General features: G+C 36.2%; 2 protein-coding genes across 3 annotated transcripts in view; both read right to left on the bottom strand.

The window, feature by feature from the left end:
* Positions 1-1,823: 1,823 nt before the first annotated feature.
* On the bottom strand, positions 1,824-10,809 carry LOC111982988 (uncharacterized). 2 transcript variants are annotated; one of them, XM_065768196.1, is made up of 6 exons: positions 10,651-10,809; positions 9,541-9,604; positions 7,056-9,432; positions 4,427-4,547; positions 3,179-3,238; positions 1,824-3,083 (listed from the first exon to the last, which is right to left on the bottom strand). In XM_065768196.1, the coding sequence occupies exons 3-6, from the start codon at positions 9,302-9,304 to the stop codon at positions 2,049-2,051; spliced, it is 3,465 nt and encodes a 1,154-aa protein (XP_065624268.1). In that variant the 5' UTR covers positions 9,305-9,432; positions 9,541-9,604; positions 10,651-10,809; the 3' UTR covers positions 1,824-2,048. The 2 variants fall into 2 exon arrangements, with proteins under 2 accessions (XP_065624268.1, XP_023870387.2); XM_024014619.2 differs by lacking the exon at positions 9,541-9,604.
* Positions 10,810-14,631: 3,822 nt separating this feature from the next.
* LOC111983009 (E3 ubiquitin-protein ligase At1g63170) overlaps positions 14,632-18,897 on the bottom strand; it is an 8,328-nt gene continuing 4,062 nt past the window's right edge. Inside the window, 2 exon segments of the mRNA XM_024014644.2 lie at positions 14,632-15,484; positions 15,619-15,744. Coding sequence (XP_023870412.2) covers positions 14,989-15,484; positions 15,619-15,744 — 622 coding nt within the window. The 3' untranslated portion in view covers positions 14,632-14,988.

Raw genomic sequence — 18,897 nt, 5'->3', positions numbered from 1 at the left:
TAGCCATAGCCTAGGGGGTTCAAATGAACCCCCTGACTTGGCCAAAATATATATAATCTAATATAATATAAAAAATTTAATTGTTTTGATTCTCTAAAATAAAATTTTGAACACGCTGATCATTTTTTTTTCAAGCACAACTAAAATAACCTTAAATATAATCCTATTACCAATACCTTGGCATTTAAAAAAATAAAAAATAAAAAGCCCAACAATAAGCCAATTTAATCTAAAACCTTGAAAATAAAAATTAGTTGTTGAATTTGAAGTGCTTTTAATTTGTTATTTGTTGAGTGAGGACCAAGCGCGTGGGACAGGCCAAGAGTGATTGAGTGAAGACAAAAGCAAATGTTAACACAATAAAAATTTTCTTAGTATTTATTTAGGAATAATTTATCTAACTTTTTGCTAAAAGTATAAAATAAGTAAGAACTCACATGAGACCCGCAAATAGTAGGAAAAAAGATGAAGTAATAAGTTGGCTTATAATCAAGACCAAAACACACTTAATACAATTACAAAAAACAATAGTTGTCAAAGTTGAGTTGAATTGTTGAATATAAGAATTGTAAAGAGTTAACACAAACTAATAGATAAAAGAATTTTGAGCAATAATAATTAAAATTCACTTAGCGATAATAATTAATATGTTTATTGTATTTGAAAACAATGTATGATTCCAAAATTTCTATCTTAACAATAATAATTAATATGTTCATTGTATTATGAAATTATATGCCAAATGAACTATTAGTTTATATTTTTTTCACTTGCTAATACTGTGGACAAATTTGTAATAAAGAAATATCGTAGACTACAAAATTCATTTTTTATTTAAGATTTATCTTCTTGTTGAATTCGAAAAAAATTTCTGTTAACAGGGAAATCTTAAAATGCAAAAAGCCAAAAGCTATACGAATTTTTTGAAATCCATGATCACTTAACAAACGAAGCTAGCAAATTAATAGACAGCTAAAAGTTAATTTTTAAATAAAAATGTGGTGATCATGGAACATACAGAGAGTTGCAGAGCGGAGCGGTCGCAGAGCTTTAGATATTAGTCCAGCCTAATAAAAGCGGAAGCAGAAGATCAATGCCTCTAATAAAGTTCTTTACCGACTAAAGGATTTGAACTTCGCATAGCAGTTCGGTTTACTCACGTAGTCATCACGATTTGCATAAAGCATGTATATATATATATATATATTATGCTTTCAAGAGCTTGTGCGAAGCATAGGATATGGTACAAAGAAATTAGCAAAAGTATCAAAAGCTTTGGTTTTAATAATATTTAAATTATGTTATTTGATGATTTAAAGTTGTGGTTGCTTCTTCAATCGGTGGTACTCTAAAAGAAAGCTTCTCCAGCCGACAAGATATCTGTTCATAAACCTTAAACCCACATAAATTGACAATAATTCCTTGCGAGATGTGGTAGCGATCAACAAAGACTTTGCTCTAGTTAAGTTTAAAAAAATAAAAAATAATCAATACAACAAGCCACCAGAGTATGAATGTGAATGTTACGTGCCACACATCCAACTAACCGACTAAAAATGAAAGAGAACTCGAGGATTATTGGAGAAATTATTTCCCAATGTTGACTAAAGACTAGAGTATATAATCAGACAAGAATATCCTATATTCCTATGTAAATAAAGGCCACAAAATGGGGCTGGCCTACTTAATGTCAATGTTCCAAATTAAATATAGAAATGTTTCACTAATTTAAAAGTTACAGGTATCAGAATGTCTCACCAACGCCACCCACCCCCACCCCCCAATCATGACACGCTTAATAAGCAGCGTACCCATTGCGCAACTTAATAAACTACCATTTTGATTGTGCATAACGAGGACTAGGCCTCTCTGTGGCAGTGCATTGAGGTAAAAATGGTTTTTGGTTTAGCTCCAGAAACAAAGAGAAGCTATAACAACCATGTAAAACCTTTATGGTTACAGAATTTGCACATATGTTGAAAATTGGGGGAAAGAGAAAAAGGAAAAGAACATTTAACTATACATTAAAAAAAAGAAAAGAAAAGATGCTAAAAGCCTCTACTTTTGGGTGCATTTGGTCGCCAGGACAGGCCTTGTTGGCCAACACCTCGTCCATGTGCCCCATAGAACTGCCCTACTACATTGGGTTGACAACCTATATTATTCGGTTGCTGACCATTCCCTTGGACTGGAGGAACCCACCAAGTCCCTTGTGTCGCATTCATTTGAGGTTGTAAAGATTGCAATGACATCATTGACTGTTGAGGATTTGATCCCAAAGGCAAAGCCTGTTGCTGTTGTTGTTGGTTTACCAAGTGTGGTCGCAGTGTTGGTTGATGAAAGCCTTGAGCTAATTGTTGTTGTTGGTGCTGAGGGGCTTGTGGCTGCCACTCTGGTATGTCATCATCGTCATCGTTCCAGGGTTGCATCGCAACCCCAAACCCTCTATTGTTGTTGTCCTGCCAGTTTCCTGAAGGCACACCAGTTTTAGGTTGTCCATATTTGTGTATAAGTTCCCTCATTTGGTCCACAGGTCTAGATGGGGTCTGAGAAAGTGGTTGAAATGGGACTGTTCCTGATGATTCCCTAGAGGGATTTTGGGCAAAATTCTGTTGCTGCGATGGAACAGAGCCACCACCAGAAAAATTAAACTCAGGAAGATCATCTTCATCCCGGGCGACACCAGGGCCAAACCCAGGAGGAATATCACCATCATCATCATCATCATCATCATGGGGTTTAAAATTGGTGGGGGTTAAGCTACTAGTAGGTTGAGTTGGTTTAGGTGCGAAATTCACATTCATATTTGTTTCTTGCTGTCTCCTAGAAGTGATATTTTGCTTTTTATGTTTCTGGTGTAATGATGAGTTGGATGATATCTTGGAAGTTAACTGAGCCTTTCTCCATACAATAACACCAATTAGGCCATTATCAATATTATTAAGTGCCTCAAAGTGTTCAGACGAGAGGATCTTGCTGAGCATTTCACGTGTTCTTTTATGCGGTGGACAAAAATAAAGTTCCACTCCATTAGCAGGCTCAGCAAAACCCACTCTCTCATCCACAACATAAGAATCTGCCACCTGCAGGAGAGGTATATATATAATTCAGGTAACGCAAACGGTCTGCAAACCAAAGGTGGACAAAACATGTAGTAGAGTATAATGACAATTGTTACCTCCTGAATACTTGCATGCTCGCTCTCTAGGGACCCCTCCTTCACAGAAAAATGCATAACCTACAAAAAATTAAAATATATATATTAATAAAAGACAATTCCTTCAATTATAGTGATAACAGAATATAACTAGAATGAAATTCAGAGTTTGCGTGAGCAGGACTTTGCTGGTATTTTAAAATATCGTCTACCTAATAACACATGGTATTACCTTTTTGCTTTCTTTTTCTTCCCAACACTTGGGAGTACTCTTTTTGCTTTTAAAACAAGAGTGCCTTCGGCAATTACATGGTTCAATTGCTAGTTACAGTTTATACACTACGCTCAAAACTGTCCTTTAATTTACTCTTTCGTCTTTCACTCGTATATGTTAGGCACGTTGCTCTTCTGACTCTCTTTAAAAGAAACCGTTCAACAAAGTCACATCCACTGGACAATTTTCTTTTTATTTTTATTTTTTAATTTTATGTGGTTGGCATTTTTATCATCAATTGATTAAAGCCAATACTTTAAAATAATGAGGGCACTCCTTTTTATTTGTTCAACCAGCATAAACAGAAACGCGACCCCAACTGTTTTGGCTAGCCCTGCAGAATGTCTTTTTCTTCTCAAAAGCCTCAAGCAGTATAATTTTATTCAAATGCTTAAATATGTTTATTACTTTCACCAAATAGTCAATGATGCAACCACTTGGGCAAACATGATGGGTTAAAGTTAAAAAACTCAACATATAATTGAGATAATTAATCCAATGGAAATGCTGAAGGTATTACCAATTTATACTACAAAAGGCTTGCAAACCAATATAGCAATGAATATGATTGGTGCCACATCAATAACATAAAAATATATCTTGATACTAATTTATTGTATGTTTTAAAAATTGAAATATCAATTTGTAAAGGATATTTTATTGTATGTTTTATAAACCGAAATATCAGTTTATAAAGGCTGTGTAGTAAGATTTATAGTTACCTATAGCACCACTCTTTTTTTTGATAAGTTACCTATAGCACCACTCTTAATCCATAGAAAGATTAGTTTTTCTTTTAATTTATAACTTCTCTTACCAAATCTGATACATGATCTCATTGGCCTAAAATTAATTTCATTAGTATATGAGAAGACCGTATGCTGTGTGAATACCAAAAGAAAGATTAATGAAAACAAGATTGTGGTAAGTGTTTTTTTCCTTTTCCTGAACTTATAGTAGGATACAGTAAGACAATTAAAAGAAACATTAGGTACCATGACAGCACGACTTCGGGACAATGGAAGCTCTTGAAGAAACTTCTCAAATGCATCAAGTCTAACTCTCCCCTTGATCTCAAGTGAACTGAGCCACTCATTTGCAGATGTTTTTTCACCACTGTAACAAGAAAATAAGATCAGCAAGAACCAAAGCATAAAGTTTCATAATCTTTTCTGAAAACAGAATTCAATAAATATCACATTACGGAGCCTATCATTTATAAATCATACGTGATTTAAATTACGTAATACCATATTCAGGGCAAACCATGCTGACTAGAATATACTGTCCTGACTAAAACTAAAAGCAAACACAATCATGCATAACATGTCTTTTCAAATCAGATCAACCCACATCCTTTTGGGCTTCTCCTAATCCTTCCACCTTCAACCTGAATCATGTCACCCATCCACATACTGCATTCTAGTCTCTACTGCAAAAGGCCAATTATCAACCTGCAACCTTTTAGCAGATTCCTCTCCTTAGGATCTTTACAACCTTTAACCATGCCACACCACCACATCAGAACTGATGGATTAGTCTCCATTGTACATAACCAAATCATCTTTAACCTACCAGATCCAATAATGCCCCAAGTGGTATGCACAATTATGGCTCTTTTTCTCTTTATATCTAGGGCAAACATCACTTTTGGTCCTTAAAGTTTGCATCAATTTTACCTTTTCAACTTAAAAGAGTTTCAAAAGTAGCAGTGTGGAAATTTGATCCTTGAAGATGCAAAATGATCCAATTTGGTCAGTATGCTAGTTTGGTGGCTGATGTTACATCTGATTGGACATAATTAAAATTAAAATTATTTAGGGGGCTTAAAAATTACATGTGAGCAACCCAAGTGGATCAAAGGTGCCACATGGCCACAATGAGACCTCACTATTGCCACAAGACAGTAGCGTTGGCAAAATCTTACCATGTGACAGCCAGCTCACAGCACATTATTCTTTAACATTTCTAATTTGGAAATCCATTGCCTATTATCCACTCTTCATCCCATTTTTGAGCCTTTTGATCCAAAAGCATCTCTACACAATGCTGTAGCTGACCATGGGTCCTCTTACCAGTTACCATATTCTTTTACCCTAATGACCATTATGGCATCAATTGATTCATCCATAATTACTTCAAAAAGATGTTAGTAACAACCCTAATGAAAGGTTATTGCATTCTGGCACGTGTTACATTCCATTCCAATGTTGCGCATGTTCTTTTGAAATATTACCTTTCTATATGTCATATGACAGATCAAATCTCTCTTGTATGATAAACAGCAACATTCAAAGCCAAATTTCCAAAAATCCAATTGAAGGCAAAACATACATTGTCATGCAAATTAAAACTCTCATCCTATGATCATGTGAGAGGGGAAGGAAGCAGAAGCACAACCAAAATATTCATCCAATAAAGATCACTGCAGAGGATATTAGAAATAAATATTAAAAAAAGAAAAAGAAAAAGAAAGAAGCAATCAAAGTTCATCATTTCTGAATACACCACCTCTACATAAGATGACACTTTTTTTTTAAGTGCATTCTTGATTGACATAAAATAACTTCACATTTCTTTGTGAATGCCCCAGAGAAAACCAAAATATATATTTATTCAAATTCAAACCAACCAGGCAACAAGAAGCGTAGAATAAAATGTAGTAGCTATATGAAATTATCCACCAAATAAATAAATAAAAAACAACAGCAACAAATGCATAAAGTAATACCAACAACAACTTGTATACTGTGAATAAGTCCAAATTGAAATTGACAAGCTCTGATACATATTAGGCATTAAGGTAGCAGACTAGCAGCTAAATGAGATATTTAATGACCATCAAAAGCACACACCTACATGCAGTTTTGACACAATACATAAACCTGTTATAGATACACAGTGCATATTTCAAAACTCAAGACACACGCCATACAATGTATATATATATATATATATATAGGGTTGAGACACCTAATGAAACTTTTATCAATATTACACCACTCAATAACTTTATATTGGGTGTGTTATTTTATAAATCCACCGTTGGATTAAATTGTTTCTGTACACCCTACATGCATGCAAAACATCAAGACAATCAGAGATTATCAACTATGCCACTATAAAATGTTAAAATTCAACCAAAAAAAAAATTAACTTTAAAAATTATATACCAAAAATGAGTTTATAAATCAAAAAGCAAATAACATCTTATTGATAAGAAATTTGGCATGGGTGTTAAGAACATAGAAAACATGTGATCTAACAGTGGATTCTCGAAATATTAATCCAACGAAAACTTATTAGGTAATGTAATATCAGGTAAGAGTTACAATGGGTATAACGTTTACCTAACCCAGTCATATGTGCATAATATAATATAATAAATATATAAATATATATATATATGTATATGTATATATATCATAATAATCGCATCAAGCAAATATAAAGTGTAGATGAAACATTTGTTGCAGGCATGCAGCACATAATCCAAAACTAAATCAAAGAACATGAAAATGAAGAAAAAATGGGGTAGGTGTCTTCCAGTTTAAAAATAAATAACTACACAACCATCTACAGCACGGAACTGAAAATATCACTCTTACGAGACTATACACACACCTTTTGAAGACGCCAATTACAGAGGGCATGACTGATGTGTTCAGCTGAAGTACACCTTCCCATACACGGTCAGGCTTGGATACGACAGCAGGAGGTACAATTTCTGATTTTGCATGGCTGTCACTCAATTTCAAATGAGAATAGCTTTCACTAGATTTCACTTCAGCGTGGCTAGCTTTGGAACTCTCATCCATGTGACTATCACTGGGTTTAACTACTGCCTGACCATCATTAAGTCTCCCATCAGTCTGACCACCACTAGGTTTCATGTCAGCATGACCATCACCGTATTTGACGCCAGCATCATCTTCATTGGATTGTTCAACAGCATCATCACCTTTTTTGGGTTCAGATTTTGTAATATCAACATCTTTTGAAGTTAGCTCAGACAACTTCGACTCAGAGCCAATCTCGGGGTCATCCTTGTCTGAAATTGGGGACATTTTTCCAGCATCGACTGGTAGAATTTCAAATGGTGGCTCTGAATCAAGAGATTCCATAAACTCATCAAGAGACACAATAGGAGGAAGAAAATCTGCATCCTTCAATACGTCATCCACCATGAGCCCCTGCATTAAATCATTACCCTCATTCGAAGAAATAGTAAGTGTACATGCAGTATCCTGGTCTTCTATATTACTCTTTCCCACAGAACTATCCACTTCATCATTGGCTCCATCAGGTTTAGAAAGGTTAGGGGCTTCCATCTCCTTGGTTTTTAATTCCGTTAGAGTGGGTGAACTAGGCTCAACAGAAACCTCCATTGGAATAGTATCATTTTCTTCAACTTCTACTTGAAACTCACCCTTGTGTGTTTTCCTCACCAAACGTCTAATATCAACATCTGCATCAGGCAAGACTACCATCTGCGCAAGCTCCTCTGCCTTTGCCATCCGCCATTGGGAAAGCTCCTTGGAAGCAAGTTCCTCTGCAGTCATCGAACAAAGCCGTTCTGGGGTAATTTCTCCAGACAATACTCTTTCGCTCAATTCAGGATTATTACGATCTTTCAAGTTGAACAGAAGAGACCTCCCCTTTTCTTTGTACTTCTTATTCACACCGCCAAATAATTTGAAGAGTTCTTCTTCAATTTTAAATGCCAGTATCTGTGGAGTTAGATAAGCTTCTTCTTTTTTATCCCTACCCAGTTCATCATTCTCCAAATTTTGCTCTTCAGCAGTATGAATCTCCCTCTTTTCTGCCACTTCCATATCGGAATCCAATACCCAGGAAAGTCCATTCCCCTGCAAAAGTTCATCTTTGACAAAGAATTCATCACTAAAAGAAACATCTTGACCAGAAAAAACATAACTTGATTTGGTCTCTTTCCCACCAGCTTTCATGGTCTGTATTTCAGATTCACTTTTGCCATTATTGTTTTTGTGTGCAGACCAATCTTCATGGGAGAGCGGCATCACTTTAGGCTTTTCAGATACAAGTTCAAGTGCATCAGTAGCACCAAAAACTGATTCAGCAGGTTGAGAATTCCCCCGCCTCAGCCCAGAAGCACTTGTGGTGTCACTCTGAGAGTTCTTTCCTGGACTTGAGGATTTGTCTTTCTGCTCAGAAACCAGTTCCAGTGCAGCAGCCAATGATTCCCTCATCTTGGACCTCACAGACTCGAAAGACTCAGTTTGAGCCTTGGGAGATGGTTGCAGTGCTGCAGTTTGATTTTTTGGCACTGAAGACCGCTGTGAACCAGATTTACCAGATACCACTTTCTTATTTGGCGTTGGCAAATGCTGTGATCCAGGAGTGGTGGGCGTGGTGGGCGTGGATTGCATCTGTACAGATCTTTTTATTGGTCCAGATACTTGCTGCAACCAAGGTCTATGTTCCGTTTGTGCTAACCGCTTGTTAGGGGTTGATAACTGCTGCGCAGCACTATTATTGTAAAGATGCTCCAGTGGTGCCTTTCGCTTACTTGGTGCAGACAAGTGCTGGTATGCTGCATTGTTCAGCATGGTTTCAACAGGTCCCAGACTATTGGACTTTGTTTCAATATCTACCATCTGTGTGCTTGAAATTGATACCCTCTGCAACGCAGGATTACTAGACAAGGGATCCACTAGCCCCTCCTGTGTGTTTAATATAAAATGCTGATGAGATGCAGGACCATTTGATACAGATCCCATCAGTCCGATTTGCATGTCTTGTACTGATGGGTCCACTTTGCCCAGGGTGGGTTCCAATTGACCCATTTGCATGCTTGGTATTGGCAACTGTTGTGATACAAACCTGTTAGACATGCTAGACTAGCAATGAATAACTTAAAATATAAGCACTACAAATCTTCAAATAGTTTCCCTGTCTAAAACATTTCAAACAATGTTCCTAAGGATGTACATCCAGGTAAGCCTTGAAACAGAGACAAAACCTGCGTTCAAAATAAATGATAATAAGCCAAGGATCCTTAAACAAAACAAACTAAAAAAAGCACTGGCAAGATTAAACATGCATAAGACATGGATAACTACAAACTCACAGCTTCAAAAACTCATTAAAATCGACAATCACACGACCAACCAAGGTGTTAAAAACTGGAATAGCTGAAATTTATCAAAAGGACACTTGTATTAGTGACTGTGCTCAAGTTTAACACATTCATGCAGTCAAATGCTAAAGTCTATGAACTTCATAGATATTTTTAGCATGACCATATTACTAAACTACTTAAAACAGTTCTTTGCAAGAAAAATAAAAAAGCTGTAATCGTGACTGACTGTCACCACGTCTGTAAGAAAATTTCAATCCATAACAATCAATTAAGGCTGGGAGGCATTTTTTTGGTGAAATATAAAGTTCATACAGTGAAAAACATAACAGAAATGAAAAGAGACAGATGCATATGAAACTGAGTATTAAAAATCTGGATTTTTTTTCCTGGGGATTTTAGAATTTTTCCCTTGAGAGACTGATGGCGAGATAAATTTACATACCCCCAACCAAAAAATAATGCAAATTTCAATTTTCTTTTCCTTTGTTTACACATACTTAGAAGCACATGTGAGCAATCTAATCAATCTACATCCAAAACCCTAATTACATAACAATCAGAACAGTATCAGCACAAAACCAGCAGACCCAAATTCAAACTCTATTTATTTGCTTTCAAACCCAATTTTTTAAAACATAAATATCGGCTCTCTATTATCAAATAACATCAATTTTACTTCCAAAAAAACCCTTAGAAATCACACTCGAGTAAAACCCAATTCATAACACAATTAGTCCAACTCAGCAGTAACAGAAAACAAAAATAATAATAATAAAAACACACAAATATCGGTCTTTTCAAACGCAAATTTCAATCAATTTACTAACACAGAACCCTAATTTCAAACGAACCCCACCCCCCCCAAAAAAAAAAAAAAACACCACTGGACGAGCAAAACCCAACTGTAAATGTTATCGATTCACATTCAATAATAAATAGGAAACACTAACCCTATGTGGAAAGAAAAATCAAGAATCAAACAAAAGCTGTATATGAATATATAGTAAATACTGAATTTAAAAAAAAAAAAAAAAAAAAACCGAATCCTAGTGGTTTGATACAAAGGTTGGGTTAGGGTTTGATAATGGCGATAAGTACCTGCTGATAGGGTTTGTTGCAGAATTAGAAAGCCGAGAACGCAGTCAGAGAGCTGAGCAGTGAGAGAGAGAGAGAAAGAGAGAGAGAGAGAGAGAGAGAGAGATTGGTTACTGTGACCGTGCTGTGAGGATTAGAAAACCCTAGAAATGTGTTAAAGGATAAACACCGTCTTATATATAGAGAGCTCCAAATGCTGAGCGGTTCTCTAGAGCCTGCCCGTTTACACGTACTCGTGTCGTCCTATGTGGACGTAGACACCGCTATTATTGGTTTGTTTTGAGCCGTTACATAATTTTGAAGGAGGTGGCACAATTTGCGTCATAACTCAACTATACGAAGAGTTATGGTTGGTAAAAAAAAATGTCTCTATATAGACTTATTATTACTTTTTATCAATCACAACTTGTCACATGGATAAATTGTAGTACTAGCTTAATTCTTTTTCAAGAACTCTTCTTTTTTTCTTTTTAATAAAGTCAATTTATATTTTTTTTCCAACTCATACTCATATATATGATGGTTTATAAAATTATTTATTTTTTCTTTTTTTGTGTTTGGTAATATTAGAAAAGAAAAAAATTAATCAAAGGAAAATTATTTTTTAACTTCCTTAATTTAGTTTGGCATAAGATAGAGTTATTTGGGATTAAATTTTTTTGAAAAACAATTTTATCTTGCACAAAACTAAATTTCCAACTCATTTTAAGGTTTCTACTAAACATAGAAAAATGAGATAATTTTCTGAAAATTATATTTTGGAAAATAATTCATTTTCAATAATAGTGTCGAAAAAAACCAAACTAATTTGGAAATAAACTATTTTTTTCTTTTTTCAATAAGTTTAACACAGCAAATTTAATAATATTTTTCACAAATGTTGGCACAGTAGTTTGTGATTAGTGTACAATTGAAATAATTTCACTAGTGGCTTCATGTAAACGTTGTTGTGTTTTTAGCATTATATTCACACCCAAAGCATGTTACTAGCATGTTGTTAAAAGCATAAGAGAAAGAGAAGCAAACAACACATGAATTCAAGAATGATCAAAAAATGTTGATTTCTCGTAGAGACTACAATGACTAAGGCTATATATGTAGGTTCCTCAAGATGCATACACATGATCAAGCCTATATATGGGCCCTTGAGGCAAAAACCTTACAAATCTACCAATTCTATCATAAACGTGCTTCTAACCTATAAAACCTAAGTCTAGAAAGCAACTAAACTAACTTACCAAAAAAAAGCAACTAAACTATAAAACTATCAAACTAAAATAGGAAAACTTAAAACAAAGCAAACATTGGAAGTAATAGAAAAAGAAAGCTTCCTCTAAACAATAACCAAAATCATGGAGTTTGACTAGCTAACCTACTATGGGCAATGGCCAAGAAAAAAGACAAACTCAAATGAATATTTCACAAAAACATTTTGATTTTTTTTTTTTTTATTTATAGGAACAAAAACATTTTGATTGTGATTTTCATGAGTATTTCACTTAATGCTTACTTGTGTTTTGAAAAGGGGTTGATGGCACTTTTTATAATCTAAAATTTAAGTACAAAACCTTTTCTTAGTGATGTAAGATCAGTTTTGCATCAAAATTTTGAGAGAAAAAAAAAATCTTATAAACAGTTTCACCAACATCTCCTTGTGCACATATGCATAGGATTTCTTGAAAAACTTTGAGTTTTTGAGCCTTTTTTGGCTCAATTATAAAAAATAGGGTGTTTATAAGCAGATTTCAAAATTTTAGCAGCCTAAAAAAGAGGAACACATTCCTTGTGTTCCTTATGCTAATGCAGATTGTAGCATGGTGTATGCTATGAATTGCACTTGTCCAAATATTTCACATATTGTTAGTTTGGTTAATAGATATATGGCTAAACCTTTTTTTTTTTTTTTTTTTGAGAATGAGATATATGGCTAAACCTGAAAAAGAACACTGAAAAATTAATAAATAGATTCTTCGATATTTAAAAGATATTATAGATGTTGGCTTGGTATATAATAAAACTTCTAATGATAGAAGCAATGTTGTTGGATTTGTAGATTATGATTATACTAGAATGGGGTGTTTAACGGATTATGTTTTCGCACTATCTGATTATGTTATCAATCAAAAAGCGATGTTATAATCGATGGTTGCTTTGTCTACTATGGAGATAGAATATAAGATAGCAATAAAGGCAACAAATTTGGTTGAAAAGTTCGGTTGGCAATCTTGTTTTTTTCTTTTTTAAATGGGTCATTGTGTTTTAGGATGCCACACATTTGGCTTAGCTAAATGTAGTTCTTCCCACCACGTAGAAACTTACCCTTGAGTCAAATCCAATCCAATTTGAATATCTTCATCCTACACTTCCATGTTCTATCGTGTTCCCAAATCCCAACAACTACTAATCCCTCCACTACTAACCATGGCACCGGTTTGCTTAAGTTGGTAGTAACATATTTTTGTAATTATTTGATGTTTTACCATATGCTTAAACAATAAATAAATAAAAAAACAAACAAATAAACAAAACAAAACAAAACAAAACACATTATCACATTACGAATTTGTACATCAAAGATGATATGCACTCAAAGTGGGACAGAACAACAATTTTATTTTATTTTTTAATATGTCCATTTCAAACAGAAAAGGTCCTAATATGACTATAATAATTTTCAGCCAGGTTAAGCATTGATCGAAATTTGTCTTAGGACCAAAAAAGGGAAATTTATAGGAAAATAAATATATAAGGAAGAAACAATCTATTACCATCTTGCGACAAGTCTGTTCTACACATCCCTATCATAATTACATAAAATCATTTTCATTTTTACTGCCAGATAAAAAAGCTCCTTATGGCGACTGCTTGATGCTGTAAAGCAGAGGCTGCCTGAGGTAATTTCCATTATCTAGCAAAAGCTACATCTCACCCAAAAACTGGGGGGGGGGGGGGGGGGTGTTGGCGAAGGGAGGGTAGAGGAAACCAAGCATAAGTGAATTTGGCCATCCATCCATCTGGAAGTTCATAAAGCAGCAGTTCATCTGGATATTAGTCTCATCGGTCAAATTATATAGCCTTTCAGATCGTCACTCACCAAGCCATTCCCTATCTTGATTTCAACCCCGACTTTGGCTGCCATTAGCCCCAGAGAGTGAACCCAAAAGGCTCCCACCCACCTCACTCTTGCAAAGGGGACATAACGCATTGATCCTCAACCACTTGTCGACACACTCTTTGTGGAAAAAATGGGAACATGGCAACTTTTTTTTTTTTTTTTTTTTTTTTTTGGTTCTTCATATTTGCCAAACTCACTCAGTTGTGTAATGGACAATCATGTGCTGATTACAGTAACTGGTAACAATAGCAAATTGTGATGCAATGATTTCAATATTTGAGTAATCTATTCAAGCATTAAACAGGTTGAATATTAGCATTCCAACTTACAAAACAGAGGAGAAAAGCATCTGACCATCAGATGCTGGTCATAGTCAATTTTTACCTACTGGTCAGCCTCCACAACATTCAAGATTGGCTCTCTCAATCTAATACTATACAAAGAGTCCAATAGATTCAAAATTCCATATCCTCAGCATCATTTAACCACTTTTGACAAGGGACTTGACCTGACTAAATAGAAGACCATAACATGCAACTCAGGCCACAATCAGCAACAATAACAAAATATTAGTCTGAAACTTTTGGGGCTGCGTATGGATCATCAACAAACAAATCGAGGTTACCCATATGTCTTCTTTTTTGTAGAGGTCGGGTCTTGGTGCAATGCAAATGCCTTCCACCAAAAAAGACATGTCCGCATTTGTCGTTCAAGCTCGAGAATTAGTCTTTCCAAAAAAATTGGGGATAAGATGCCTACCAATCACATCTCCCAAACCCCGCAAGAGTGAGATCTTTGTTCACTAGATAGGTGAATTTTTTTTTGTCATTCTATCCCATCTAAAATATTGATTATCAAGCACAAGCAAGTACATCAGCATATTTCCAGCTATATTACTAATTGTGATAACAAATGTCCCTCAACCATTTAAACCTTTCACACATTCATTATGCAGCGGAAAACACTACATCTCCCTAAGTCATATAAGATGCTATGCAAGACTGGTCCTTGGGAACCACCAAGCACAGAAGCACCATTATGCAAATACAATGAACTCTAAGGTATAAGCCCTTAATTTATTTCATTTTTGTTGGTTAATTACACATACATCCGATGGGCTTGAACCCATGACTTCACCCTCTAGTCTACCTTGCTCTTCCAAGCGCAGGAGATGACATTTAAGCTAGAACTCATTGGCATGAGCCTTTCACTTCATTAGATCTAAATCACATGATATGGATCACTATGTGGAAGGCATTGCTGATCTTCACCAAAATGTCAACAGGAATAGCAATTATAGTTCCGCTTTCATTCAGGAGCAAAAGAAAAAGTCCTCTAACAATGATGAGGAGTGTTGTGATATTGTAACTGAAACAAAGAAACACGGGAGGCTCACAATGGAGGCCAAGAAGAAAATTAGAAAGACTTACAGCATCTTCCCCAGAGATCACGCGCTCCTTTTCAGTTCCTGCAGCCACAACACCACCTTCACTGACACCTGAGTTGCTTTCTCTATCATTACCACTTCTACTTTTCTTCAACTTGAACTTGTATGTTGGAAGAGAATCAATGGATTCAGGGGTGGCACCTCTAGTCTGTGTCAGATCCTCTCTAAACCCAAGGACGGAGATTATACAAGGCAGACAACAGCAGATTGTTGCACATAAAATGAAGGGCATAGCATATCCAATACAGCTGAAGGTAAGAAACACTATACATAACCTGTAAAACAAAAAGATGCAGAAATGGGAAGTGCTCTCAGAAAAGCATAAATGGGAAGAACTCTTACAAAAGACAGAAATGGGATGTGCTCTAACAAAAAGCAGAGACAAAAGTAATAGATGTCAGAGTAATACCTGTACAAATTAGGAGCCTCGTCAGCAGATGAGTGACCTCCAAAGATCCATACATTGCCAACCACAAACCAAACCGCAAAGAAGCAATCCAAGGCCATTTTAAAGTATTCCACTAGTACCTTGATCCTGCTAAACAAAAATGAGCTTATTTAAAAAGAAGGAAAAAAAAAATCCAATATTGACTCTCCTACCAAAGTTGGGCACGCTTAGTACATAGGAATAAACACTATAATGGAATAGCTATTCCTAAGGAATAACTATTTTGTTGTTTGGTTATGTTTTGCCTGTAGGTTGTAGCTATTCCTTAACAATAGTTACTCTTTCAAATGAGAAACAATTATTTCTTAACAAAAGGTCTGTGATAATTATTCCTTAACTTACAATTAAAAAAATAAATCCTAAAAGCCCCACTGTTTGTTGTTGCTCACCCAAAGAAAGAAAATTTTTCCGCTTTCCTTGGATCCACAAGTACTCTCTCTCTCTCTCTCTCTCTCTCATGTTATTGATATCTAATATACCCCTTAACACCATATTAATTATTGAGCACTTTTTGTAAAAGGTAAACATAAAGAGCTCAACAACTTTTTTACGCAAGTTGTCTTTAGGCCCAGTGCACTCTCTAAAACTAAACCACTTAACCCAACTCATTTACATAATTTTAAGCCTAAGCCCACTTTGGTTTGGCGGCCCAAAGGAAAAGAGATGTCTACCACGTCTTTACCGATTCAAGAGTCCCAACCTCCAGGGAAGTCTTCGTCGCTTCCATCGGTCTTGGCGTGCTTAGCTATAGAAATTCTGAGAAGTGATGCGGTGGATGTGCCTATAATGTCGTTGATGTCATCGGTGGTCTCCGATATCGTTGTTGCTCAGTTCCCCCGATTCCGATAAGGTCGATAGCGCCAGGTATGAGTTCTCGGCGTTGACTAACTCAAATCAAGCCTCTGATGTAGTCGACTCTGAGCTTCTCGGCTCCAACGAGGCCGAGGAGGCCAGGATTGAGTCGACATGTACCACAAATAGCTACGAGAGCTTAGAGCGAGACTTCCGACTGATTCTTCAAGAGCATTCTGGCAATATAGTCAAGAAATAGGGGAATTCAAAGTAGTGGGTACTTGAATTACGTGACAGAAGGAGGGTTGCGGTTCCAATTCAGATCTCTTTGCTACAGTGTGAAGCTACCGAGTTATTGGGAAAGCAAAAACAGCTGGCCTTAGTTCCATTGGAGTCTTCTGATGTTACGAATGTGTCATCAGCTCTTACTGAAGAGGATGAAGTGCTGGTGGAGGACTAGGTTTTGGATACCTATTCGGAGGATGCTGATCAGCCTCTAGATGTTGAACCACTTGCTTTTTCTCTACCTTTAACCATGGCAAAACAAACAGTTGTGGATGTGGATAGTGCAGAGAGGCATGAACCTTACTCAGAGTTGTTTCAAAGGAGATTCAATAATTTCGATAGCTTCCTTGGCACGTCCCTAGAGGGTTTGGAAGATCAAGCAACAGAATTTTTATTGGCTGTTGAAGCTAAATTAAATCGGAGGGCTGAGGTGAACAAGAAAACAAATGGTTTAAAAAGTGCTAGGGTGAAAGGTTTAAGAGAGTTGAAGGGGTTGTTCAGTTCTATTAATTATGGCTCTACATCTGCTAGGCGAAGGGGTATTAATAGGGATCGTGTTCTCTCTATTGCTCAATGAATTTGAAGGTACTTTCCTGGAATGTCAAAGGGCTGAACGAAGTTGACAAGAGGCTTTAGATTCATAATTTGTTGTGATCCTGGAAGGCTGATATTATGTGTTTGCAGGAGATCAAACTAGAATGGAGTACTAGAGGTATTGTTCGAAGTATATGGAGTTGTCCATACGTAGATTGGTTGTACCTGGGTTCTGAAGGTGCTTCTAGAGGTATTCATTGATGTGGGATAGACGGGTTATGGAAAAGGTGGAGGAAGCGGTGGGGCATTTTTCGGTTTCATACAAGTTTAAAAATGTTGGTGACCAATTTGAGTGGGCTTTTACAGGCGTATATGGGCCAAATTTGAATAAATGGCGTAGGTTGATGCGGGAGGAACTAACCAGGCTGATCAGTTGGTAGGATTTGCCATGATGCTTAGGAGGTGACTTTAATATAATTTGTTTCCCATCAGAGCGACTGGGGGCTGCTAGCTTCTCTCAGTCTATGTATGGGTTTTCTGACTTTATCTCTCTTCATGGGTTGATGGATATACCTATGGAAAGGGGCCTTTACAACACCTGGTCCAATACATCCTCAGCTTCTCGTTTAGATCAGTTCCTTTTCTCTCTGCTTTTGGCAAATCACTTCACACAGTTTACACAAAAAAGGATGTCTAGAGTACTATCAGACCATTTTCCTATTTTGTTGTAGGGTGGGAGTCAGCGAACAGGTAGAATTCCTTTCCGTTTTGAAAATATGTGGTTGAGGGTGGAAAATTTTGTCGGCAAGGTGAAAACGTGGTGGGCATCCTATTCGTTCCAAGGAACCCCAAGTTTTATACTAGCTAAGAAGCTGGCTGCCTTGAAGTTGGATTTAAAAAAGTGGAACAAGACGGAGTTTGGCAAAGTCACACATAAGAAAAAGGACTTTTGGAGCAAGTTGAATGTTTTGGACGCTAAAGAGGAGACACATAGATTAATAGCTGAGGAGAAGTTAGACCAAGCTAATCTTTGTACAGATATTGAAAAGTTGACTCTATTTGAAGAGATTAGTTGGAGACAAAAGTCTAGGGTGTTGCACTTGAAGGAAGGGGACGCCAATACCGAATTCTTTCATAAAATGGCTAATTCTAATAGAAAAAATAATGGTATTGAAAGCCTAATGGTTAATGGTACCTTGTCTTCGGATCAAGGTATGATTGCAGACTACATTATTCATTTCTTCATGAATTTGTACTCTGAGCAACAGGTTGACTGACCATTCCCTGCTGTGTTGGTTTTTCCAATGATATTTGGCGACAATGTGGATTGGTTAAAGAGACCTTTTGAAGAGGCAGAAAGTTTTTATGTTGTTCAGAGTTTTCATGGTGATAAATCTCCAGGACCAGATGGCTTCCCAATGGCTTTTTTCCAAGCTTGCTGGGGGATTGTTAAACCTGATCTTATGGCCGTATTTCATCATTTTTTTTGCTAAAGGTCAGTTTGAAAAAAGTTTAAACACAACTTTTATTACTCTCATCCCTAAAAAACATGCAACAAGTGAGATTAGGGATTTTCGACCTATTAGTCTTGTTTTTTTGGGGGGGGGGGGGGGGGGGGTGCAAATTATT

The sequence above is a fragment of the Quercus suber genome, unplaced genomic scaffold (assembly GCF_002906115.3).
Source record: "Quercus suber isolate HL8 unplaced genomic scaffold, Cork oak 2.0 scaffold_902, whole genome shotgun sequence".
NCBI classification, from domain to species: Eukaryota; Viridiplantae; Streptophyta; class Magnoliopsida; order Fagales; family Fagaceae; genus Quercus; species Quercus suber.
This window is presented reverse-complemented; position numbering and strand designations above follow the sequence as displayed.

Coding starts and splice junctions, on each gene's coding strand:
- LOC111982988 (XM_065768196.1), bottom strand. CDS start 9,304: ATGTCTAACAGGTTTGTATCACAACAGTTGCCAATACCAAGCATGCAA. Junction 4,548..7,055: donor GTAATTGGCGTCTTCAAAAG/GTGTGTGTATAG, acceptor TTCTTGTTACAG/TGGTGAAAAAACATCTGCAA. Junction 3,084..3,178: donor AGCATGCAAGTATTCAGGAG/GTAACAATTGTC, acceptor CCTCTCCTGCAG/GTGGCAGATTCTTATGTTGT.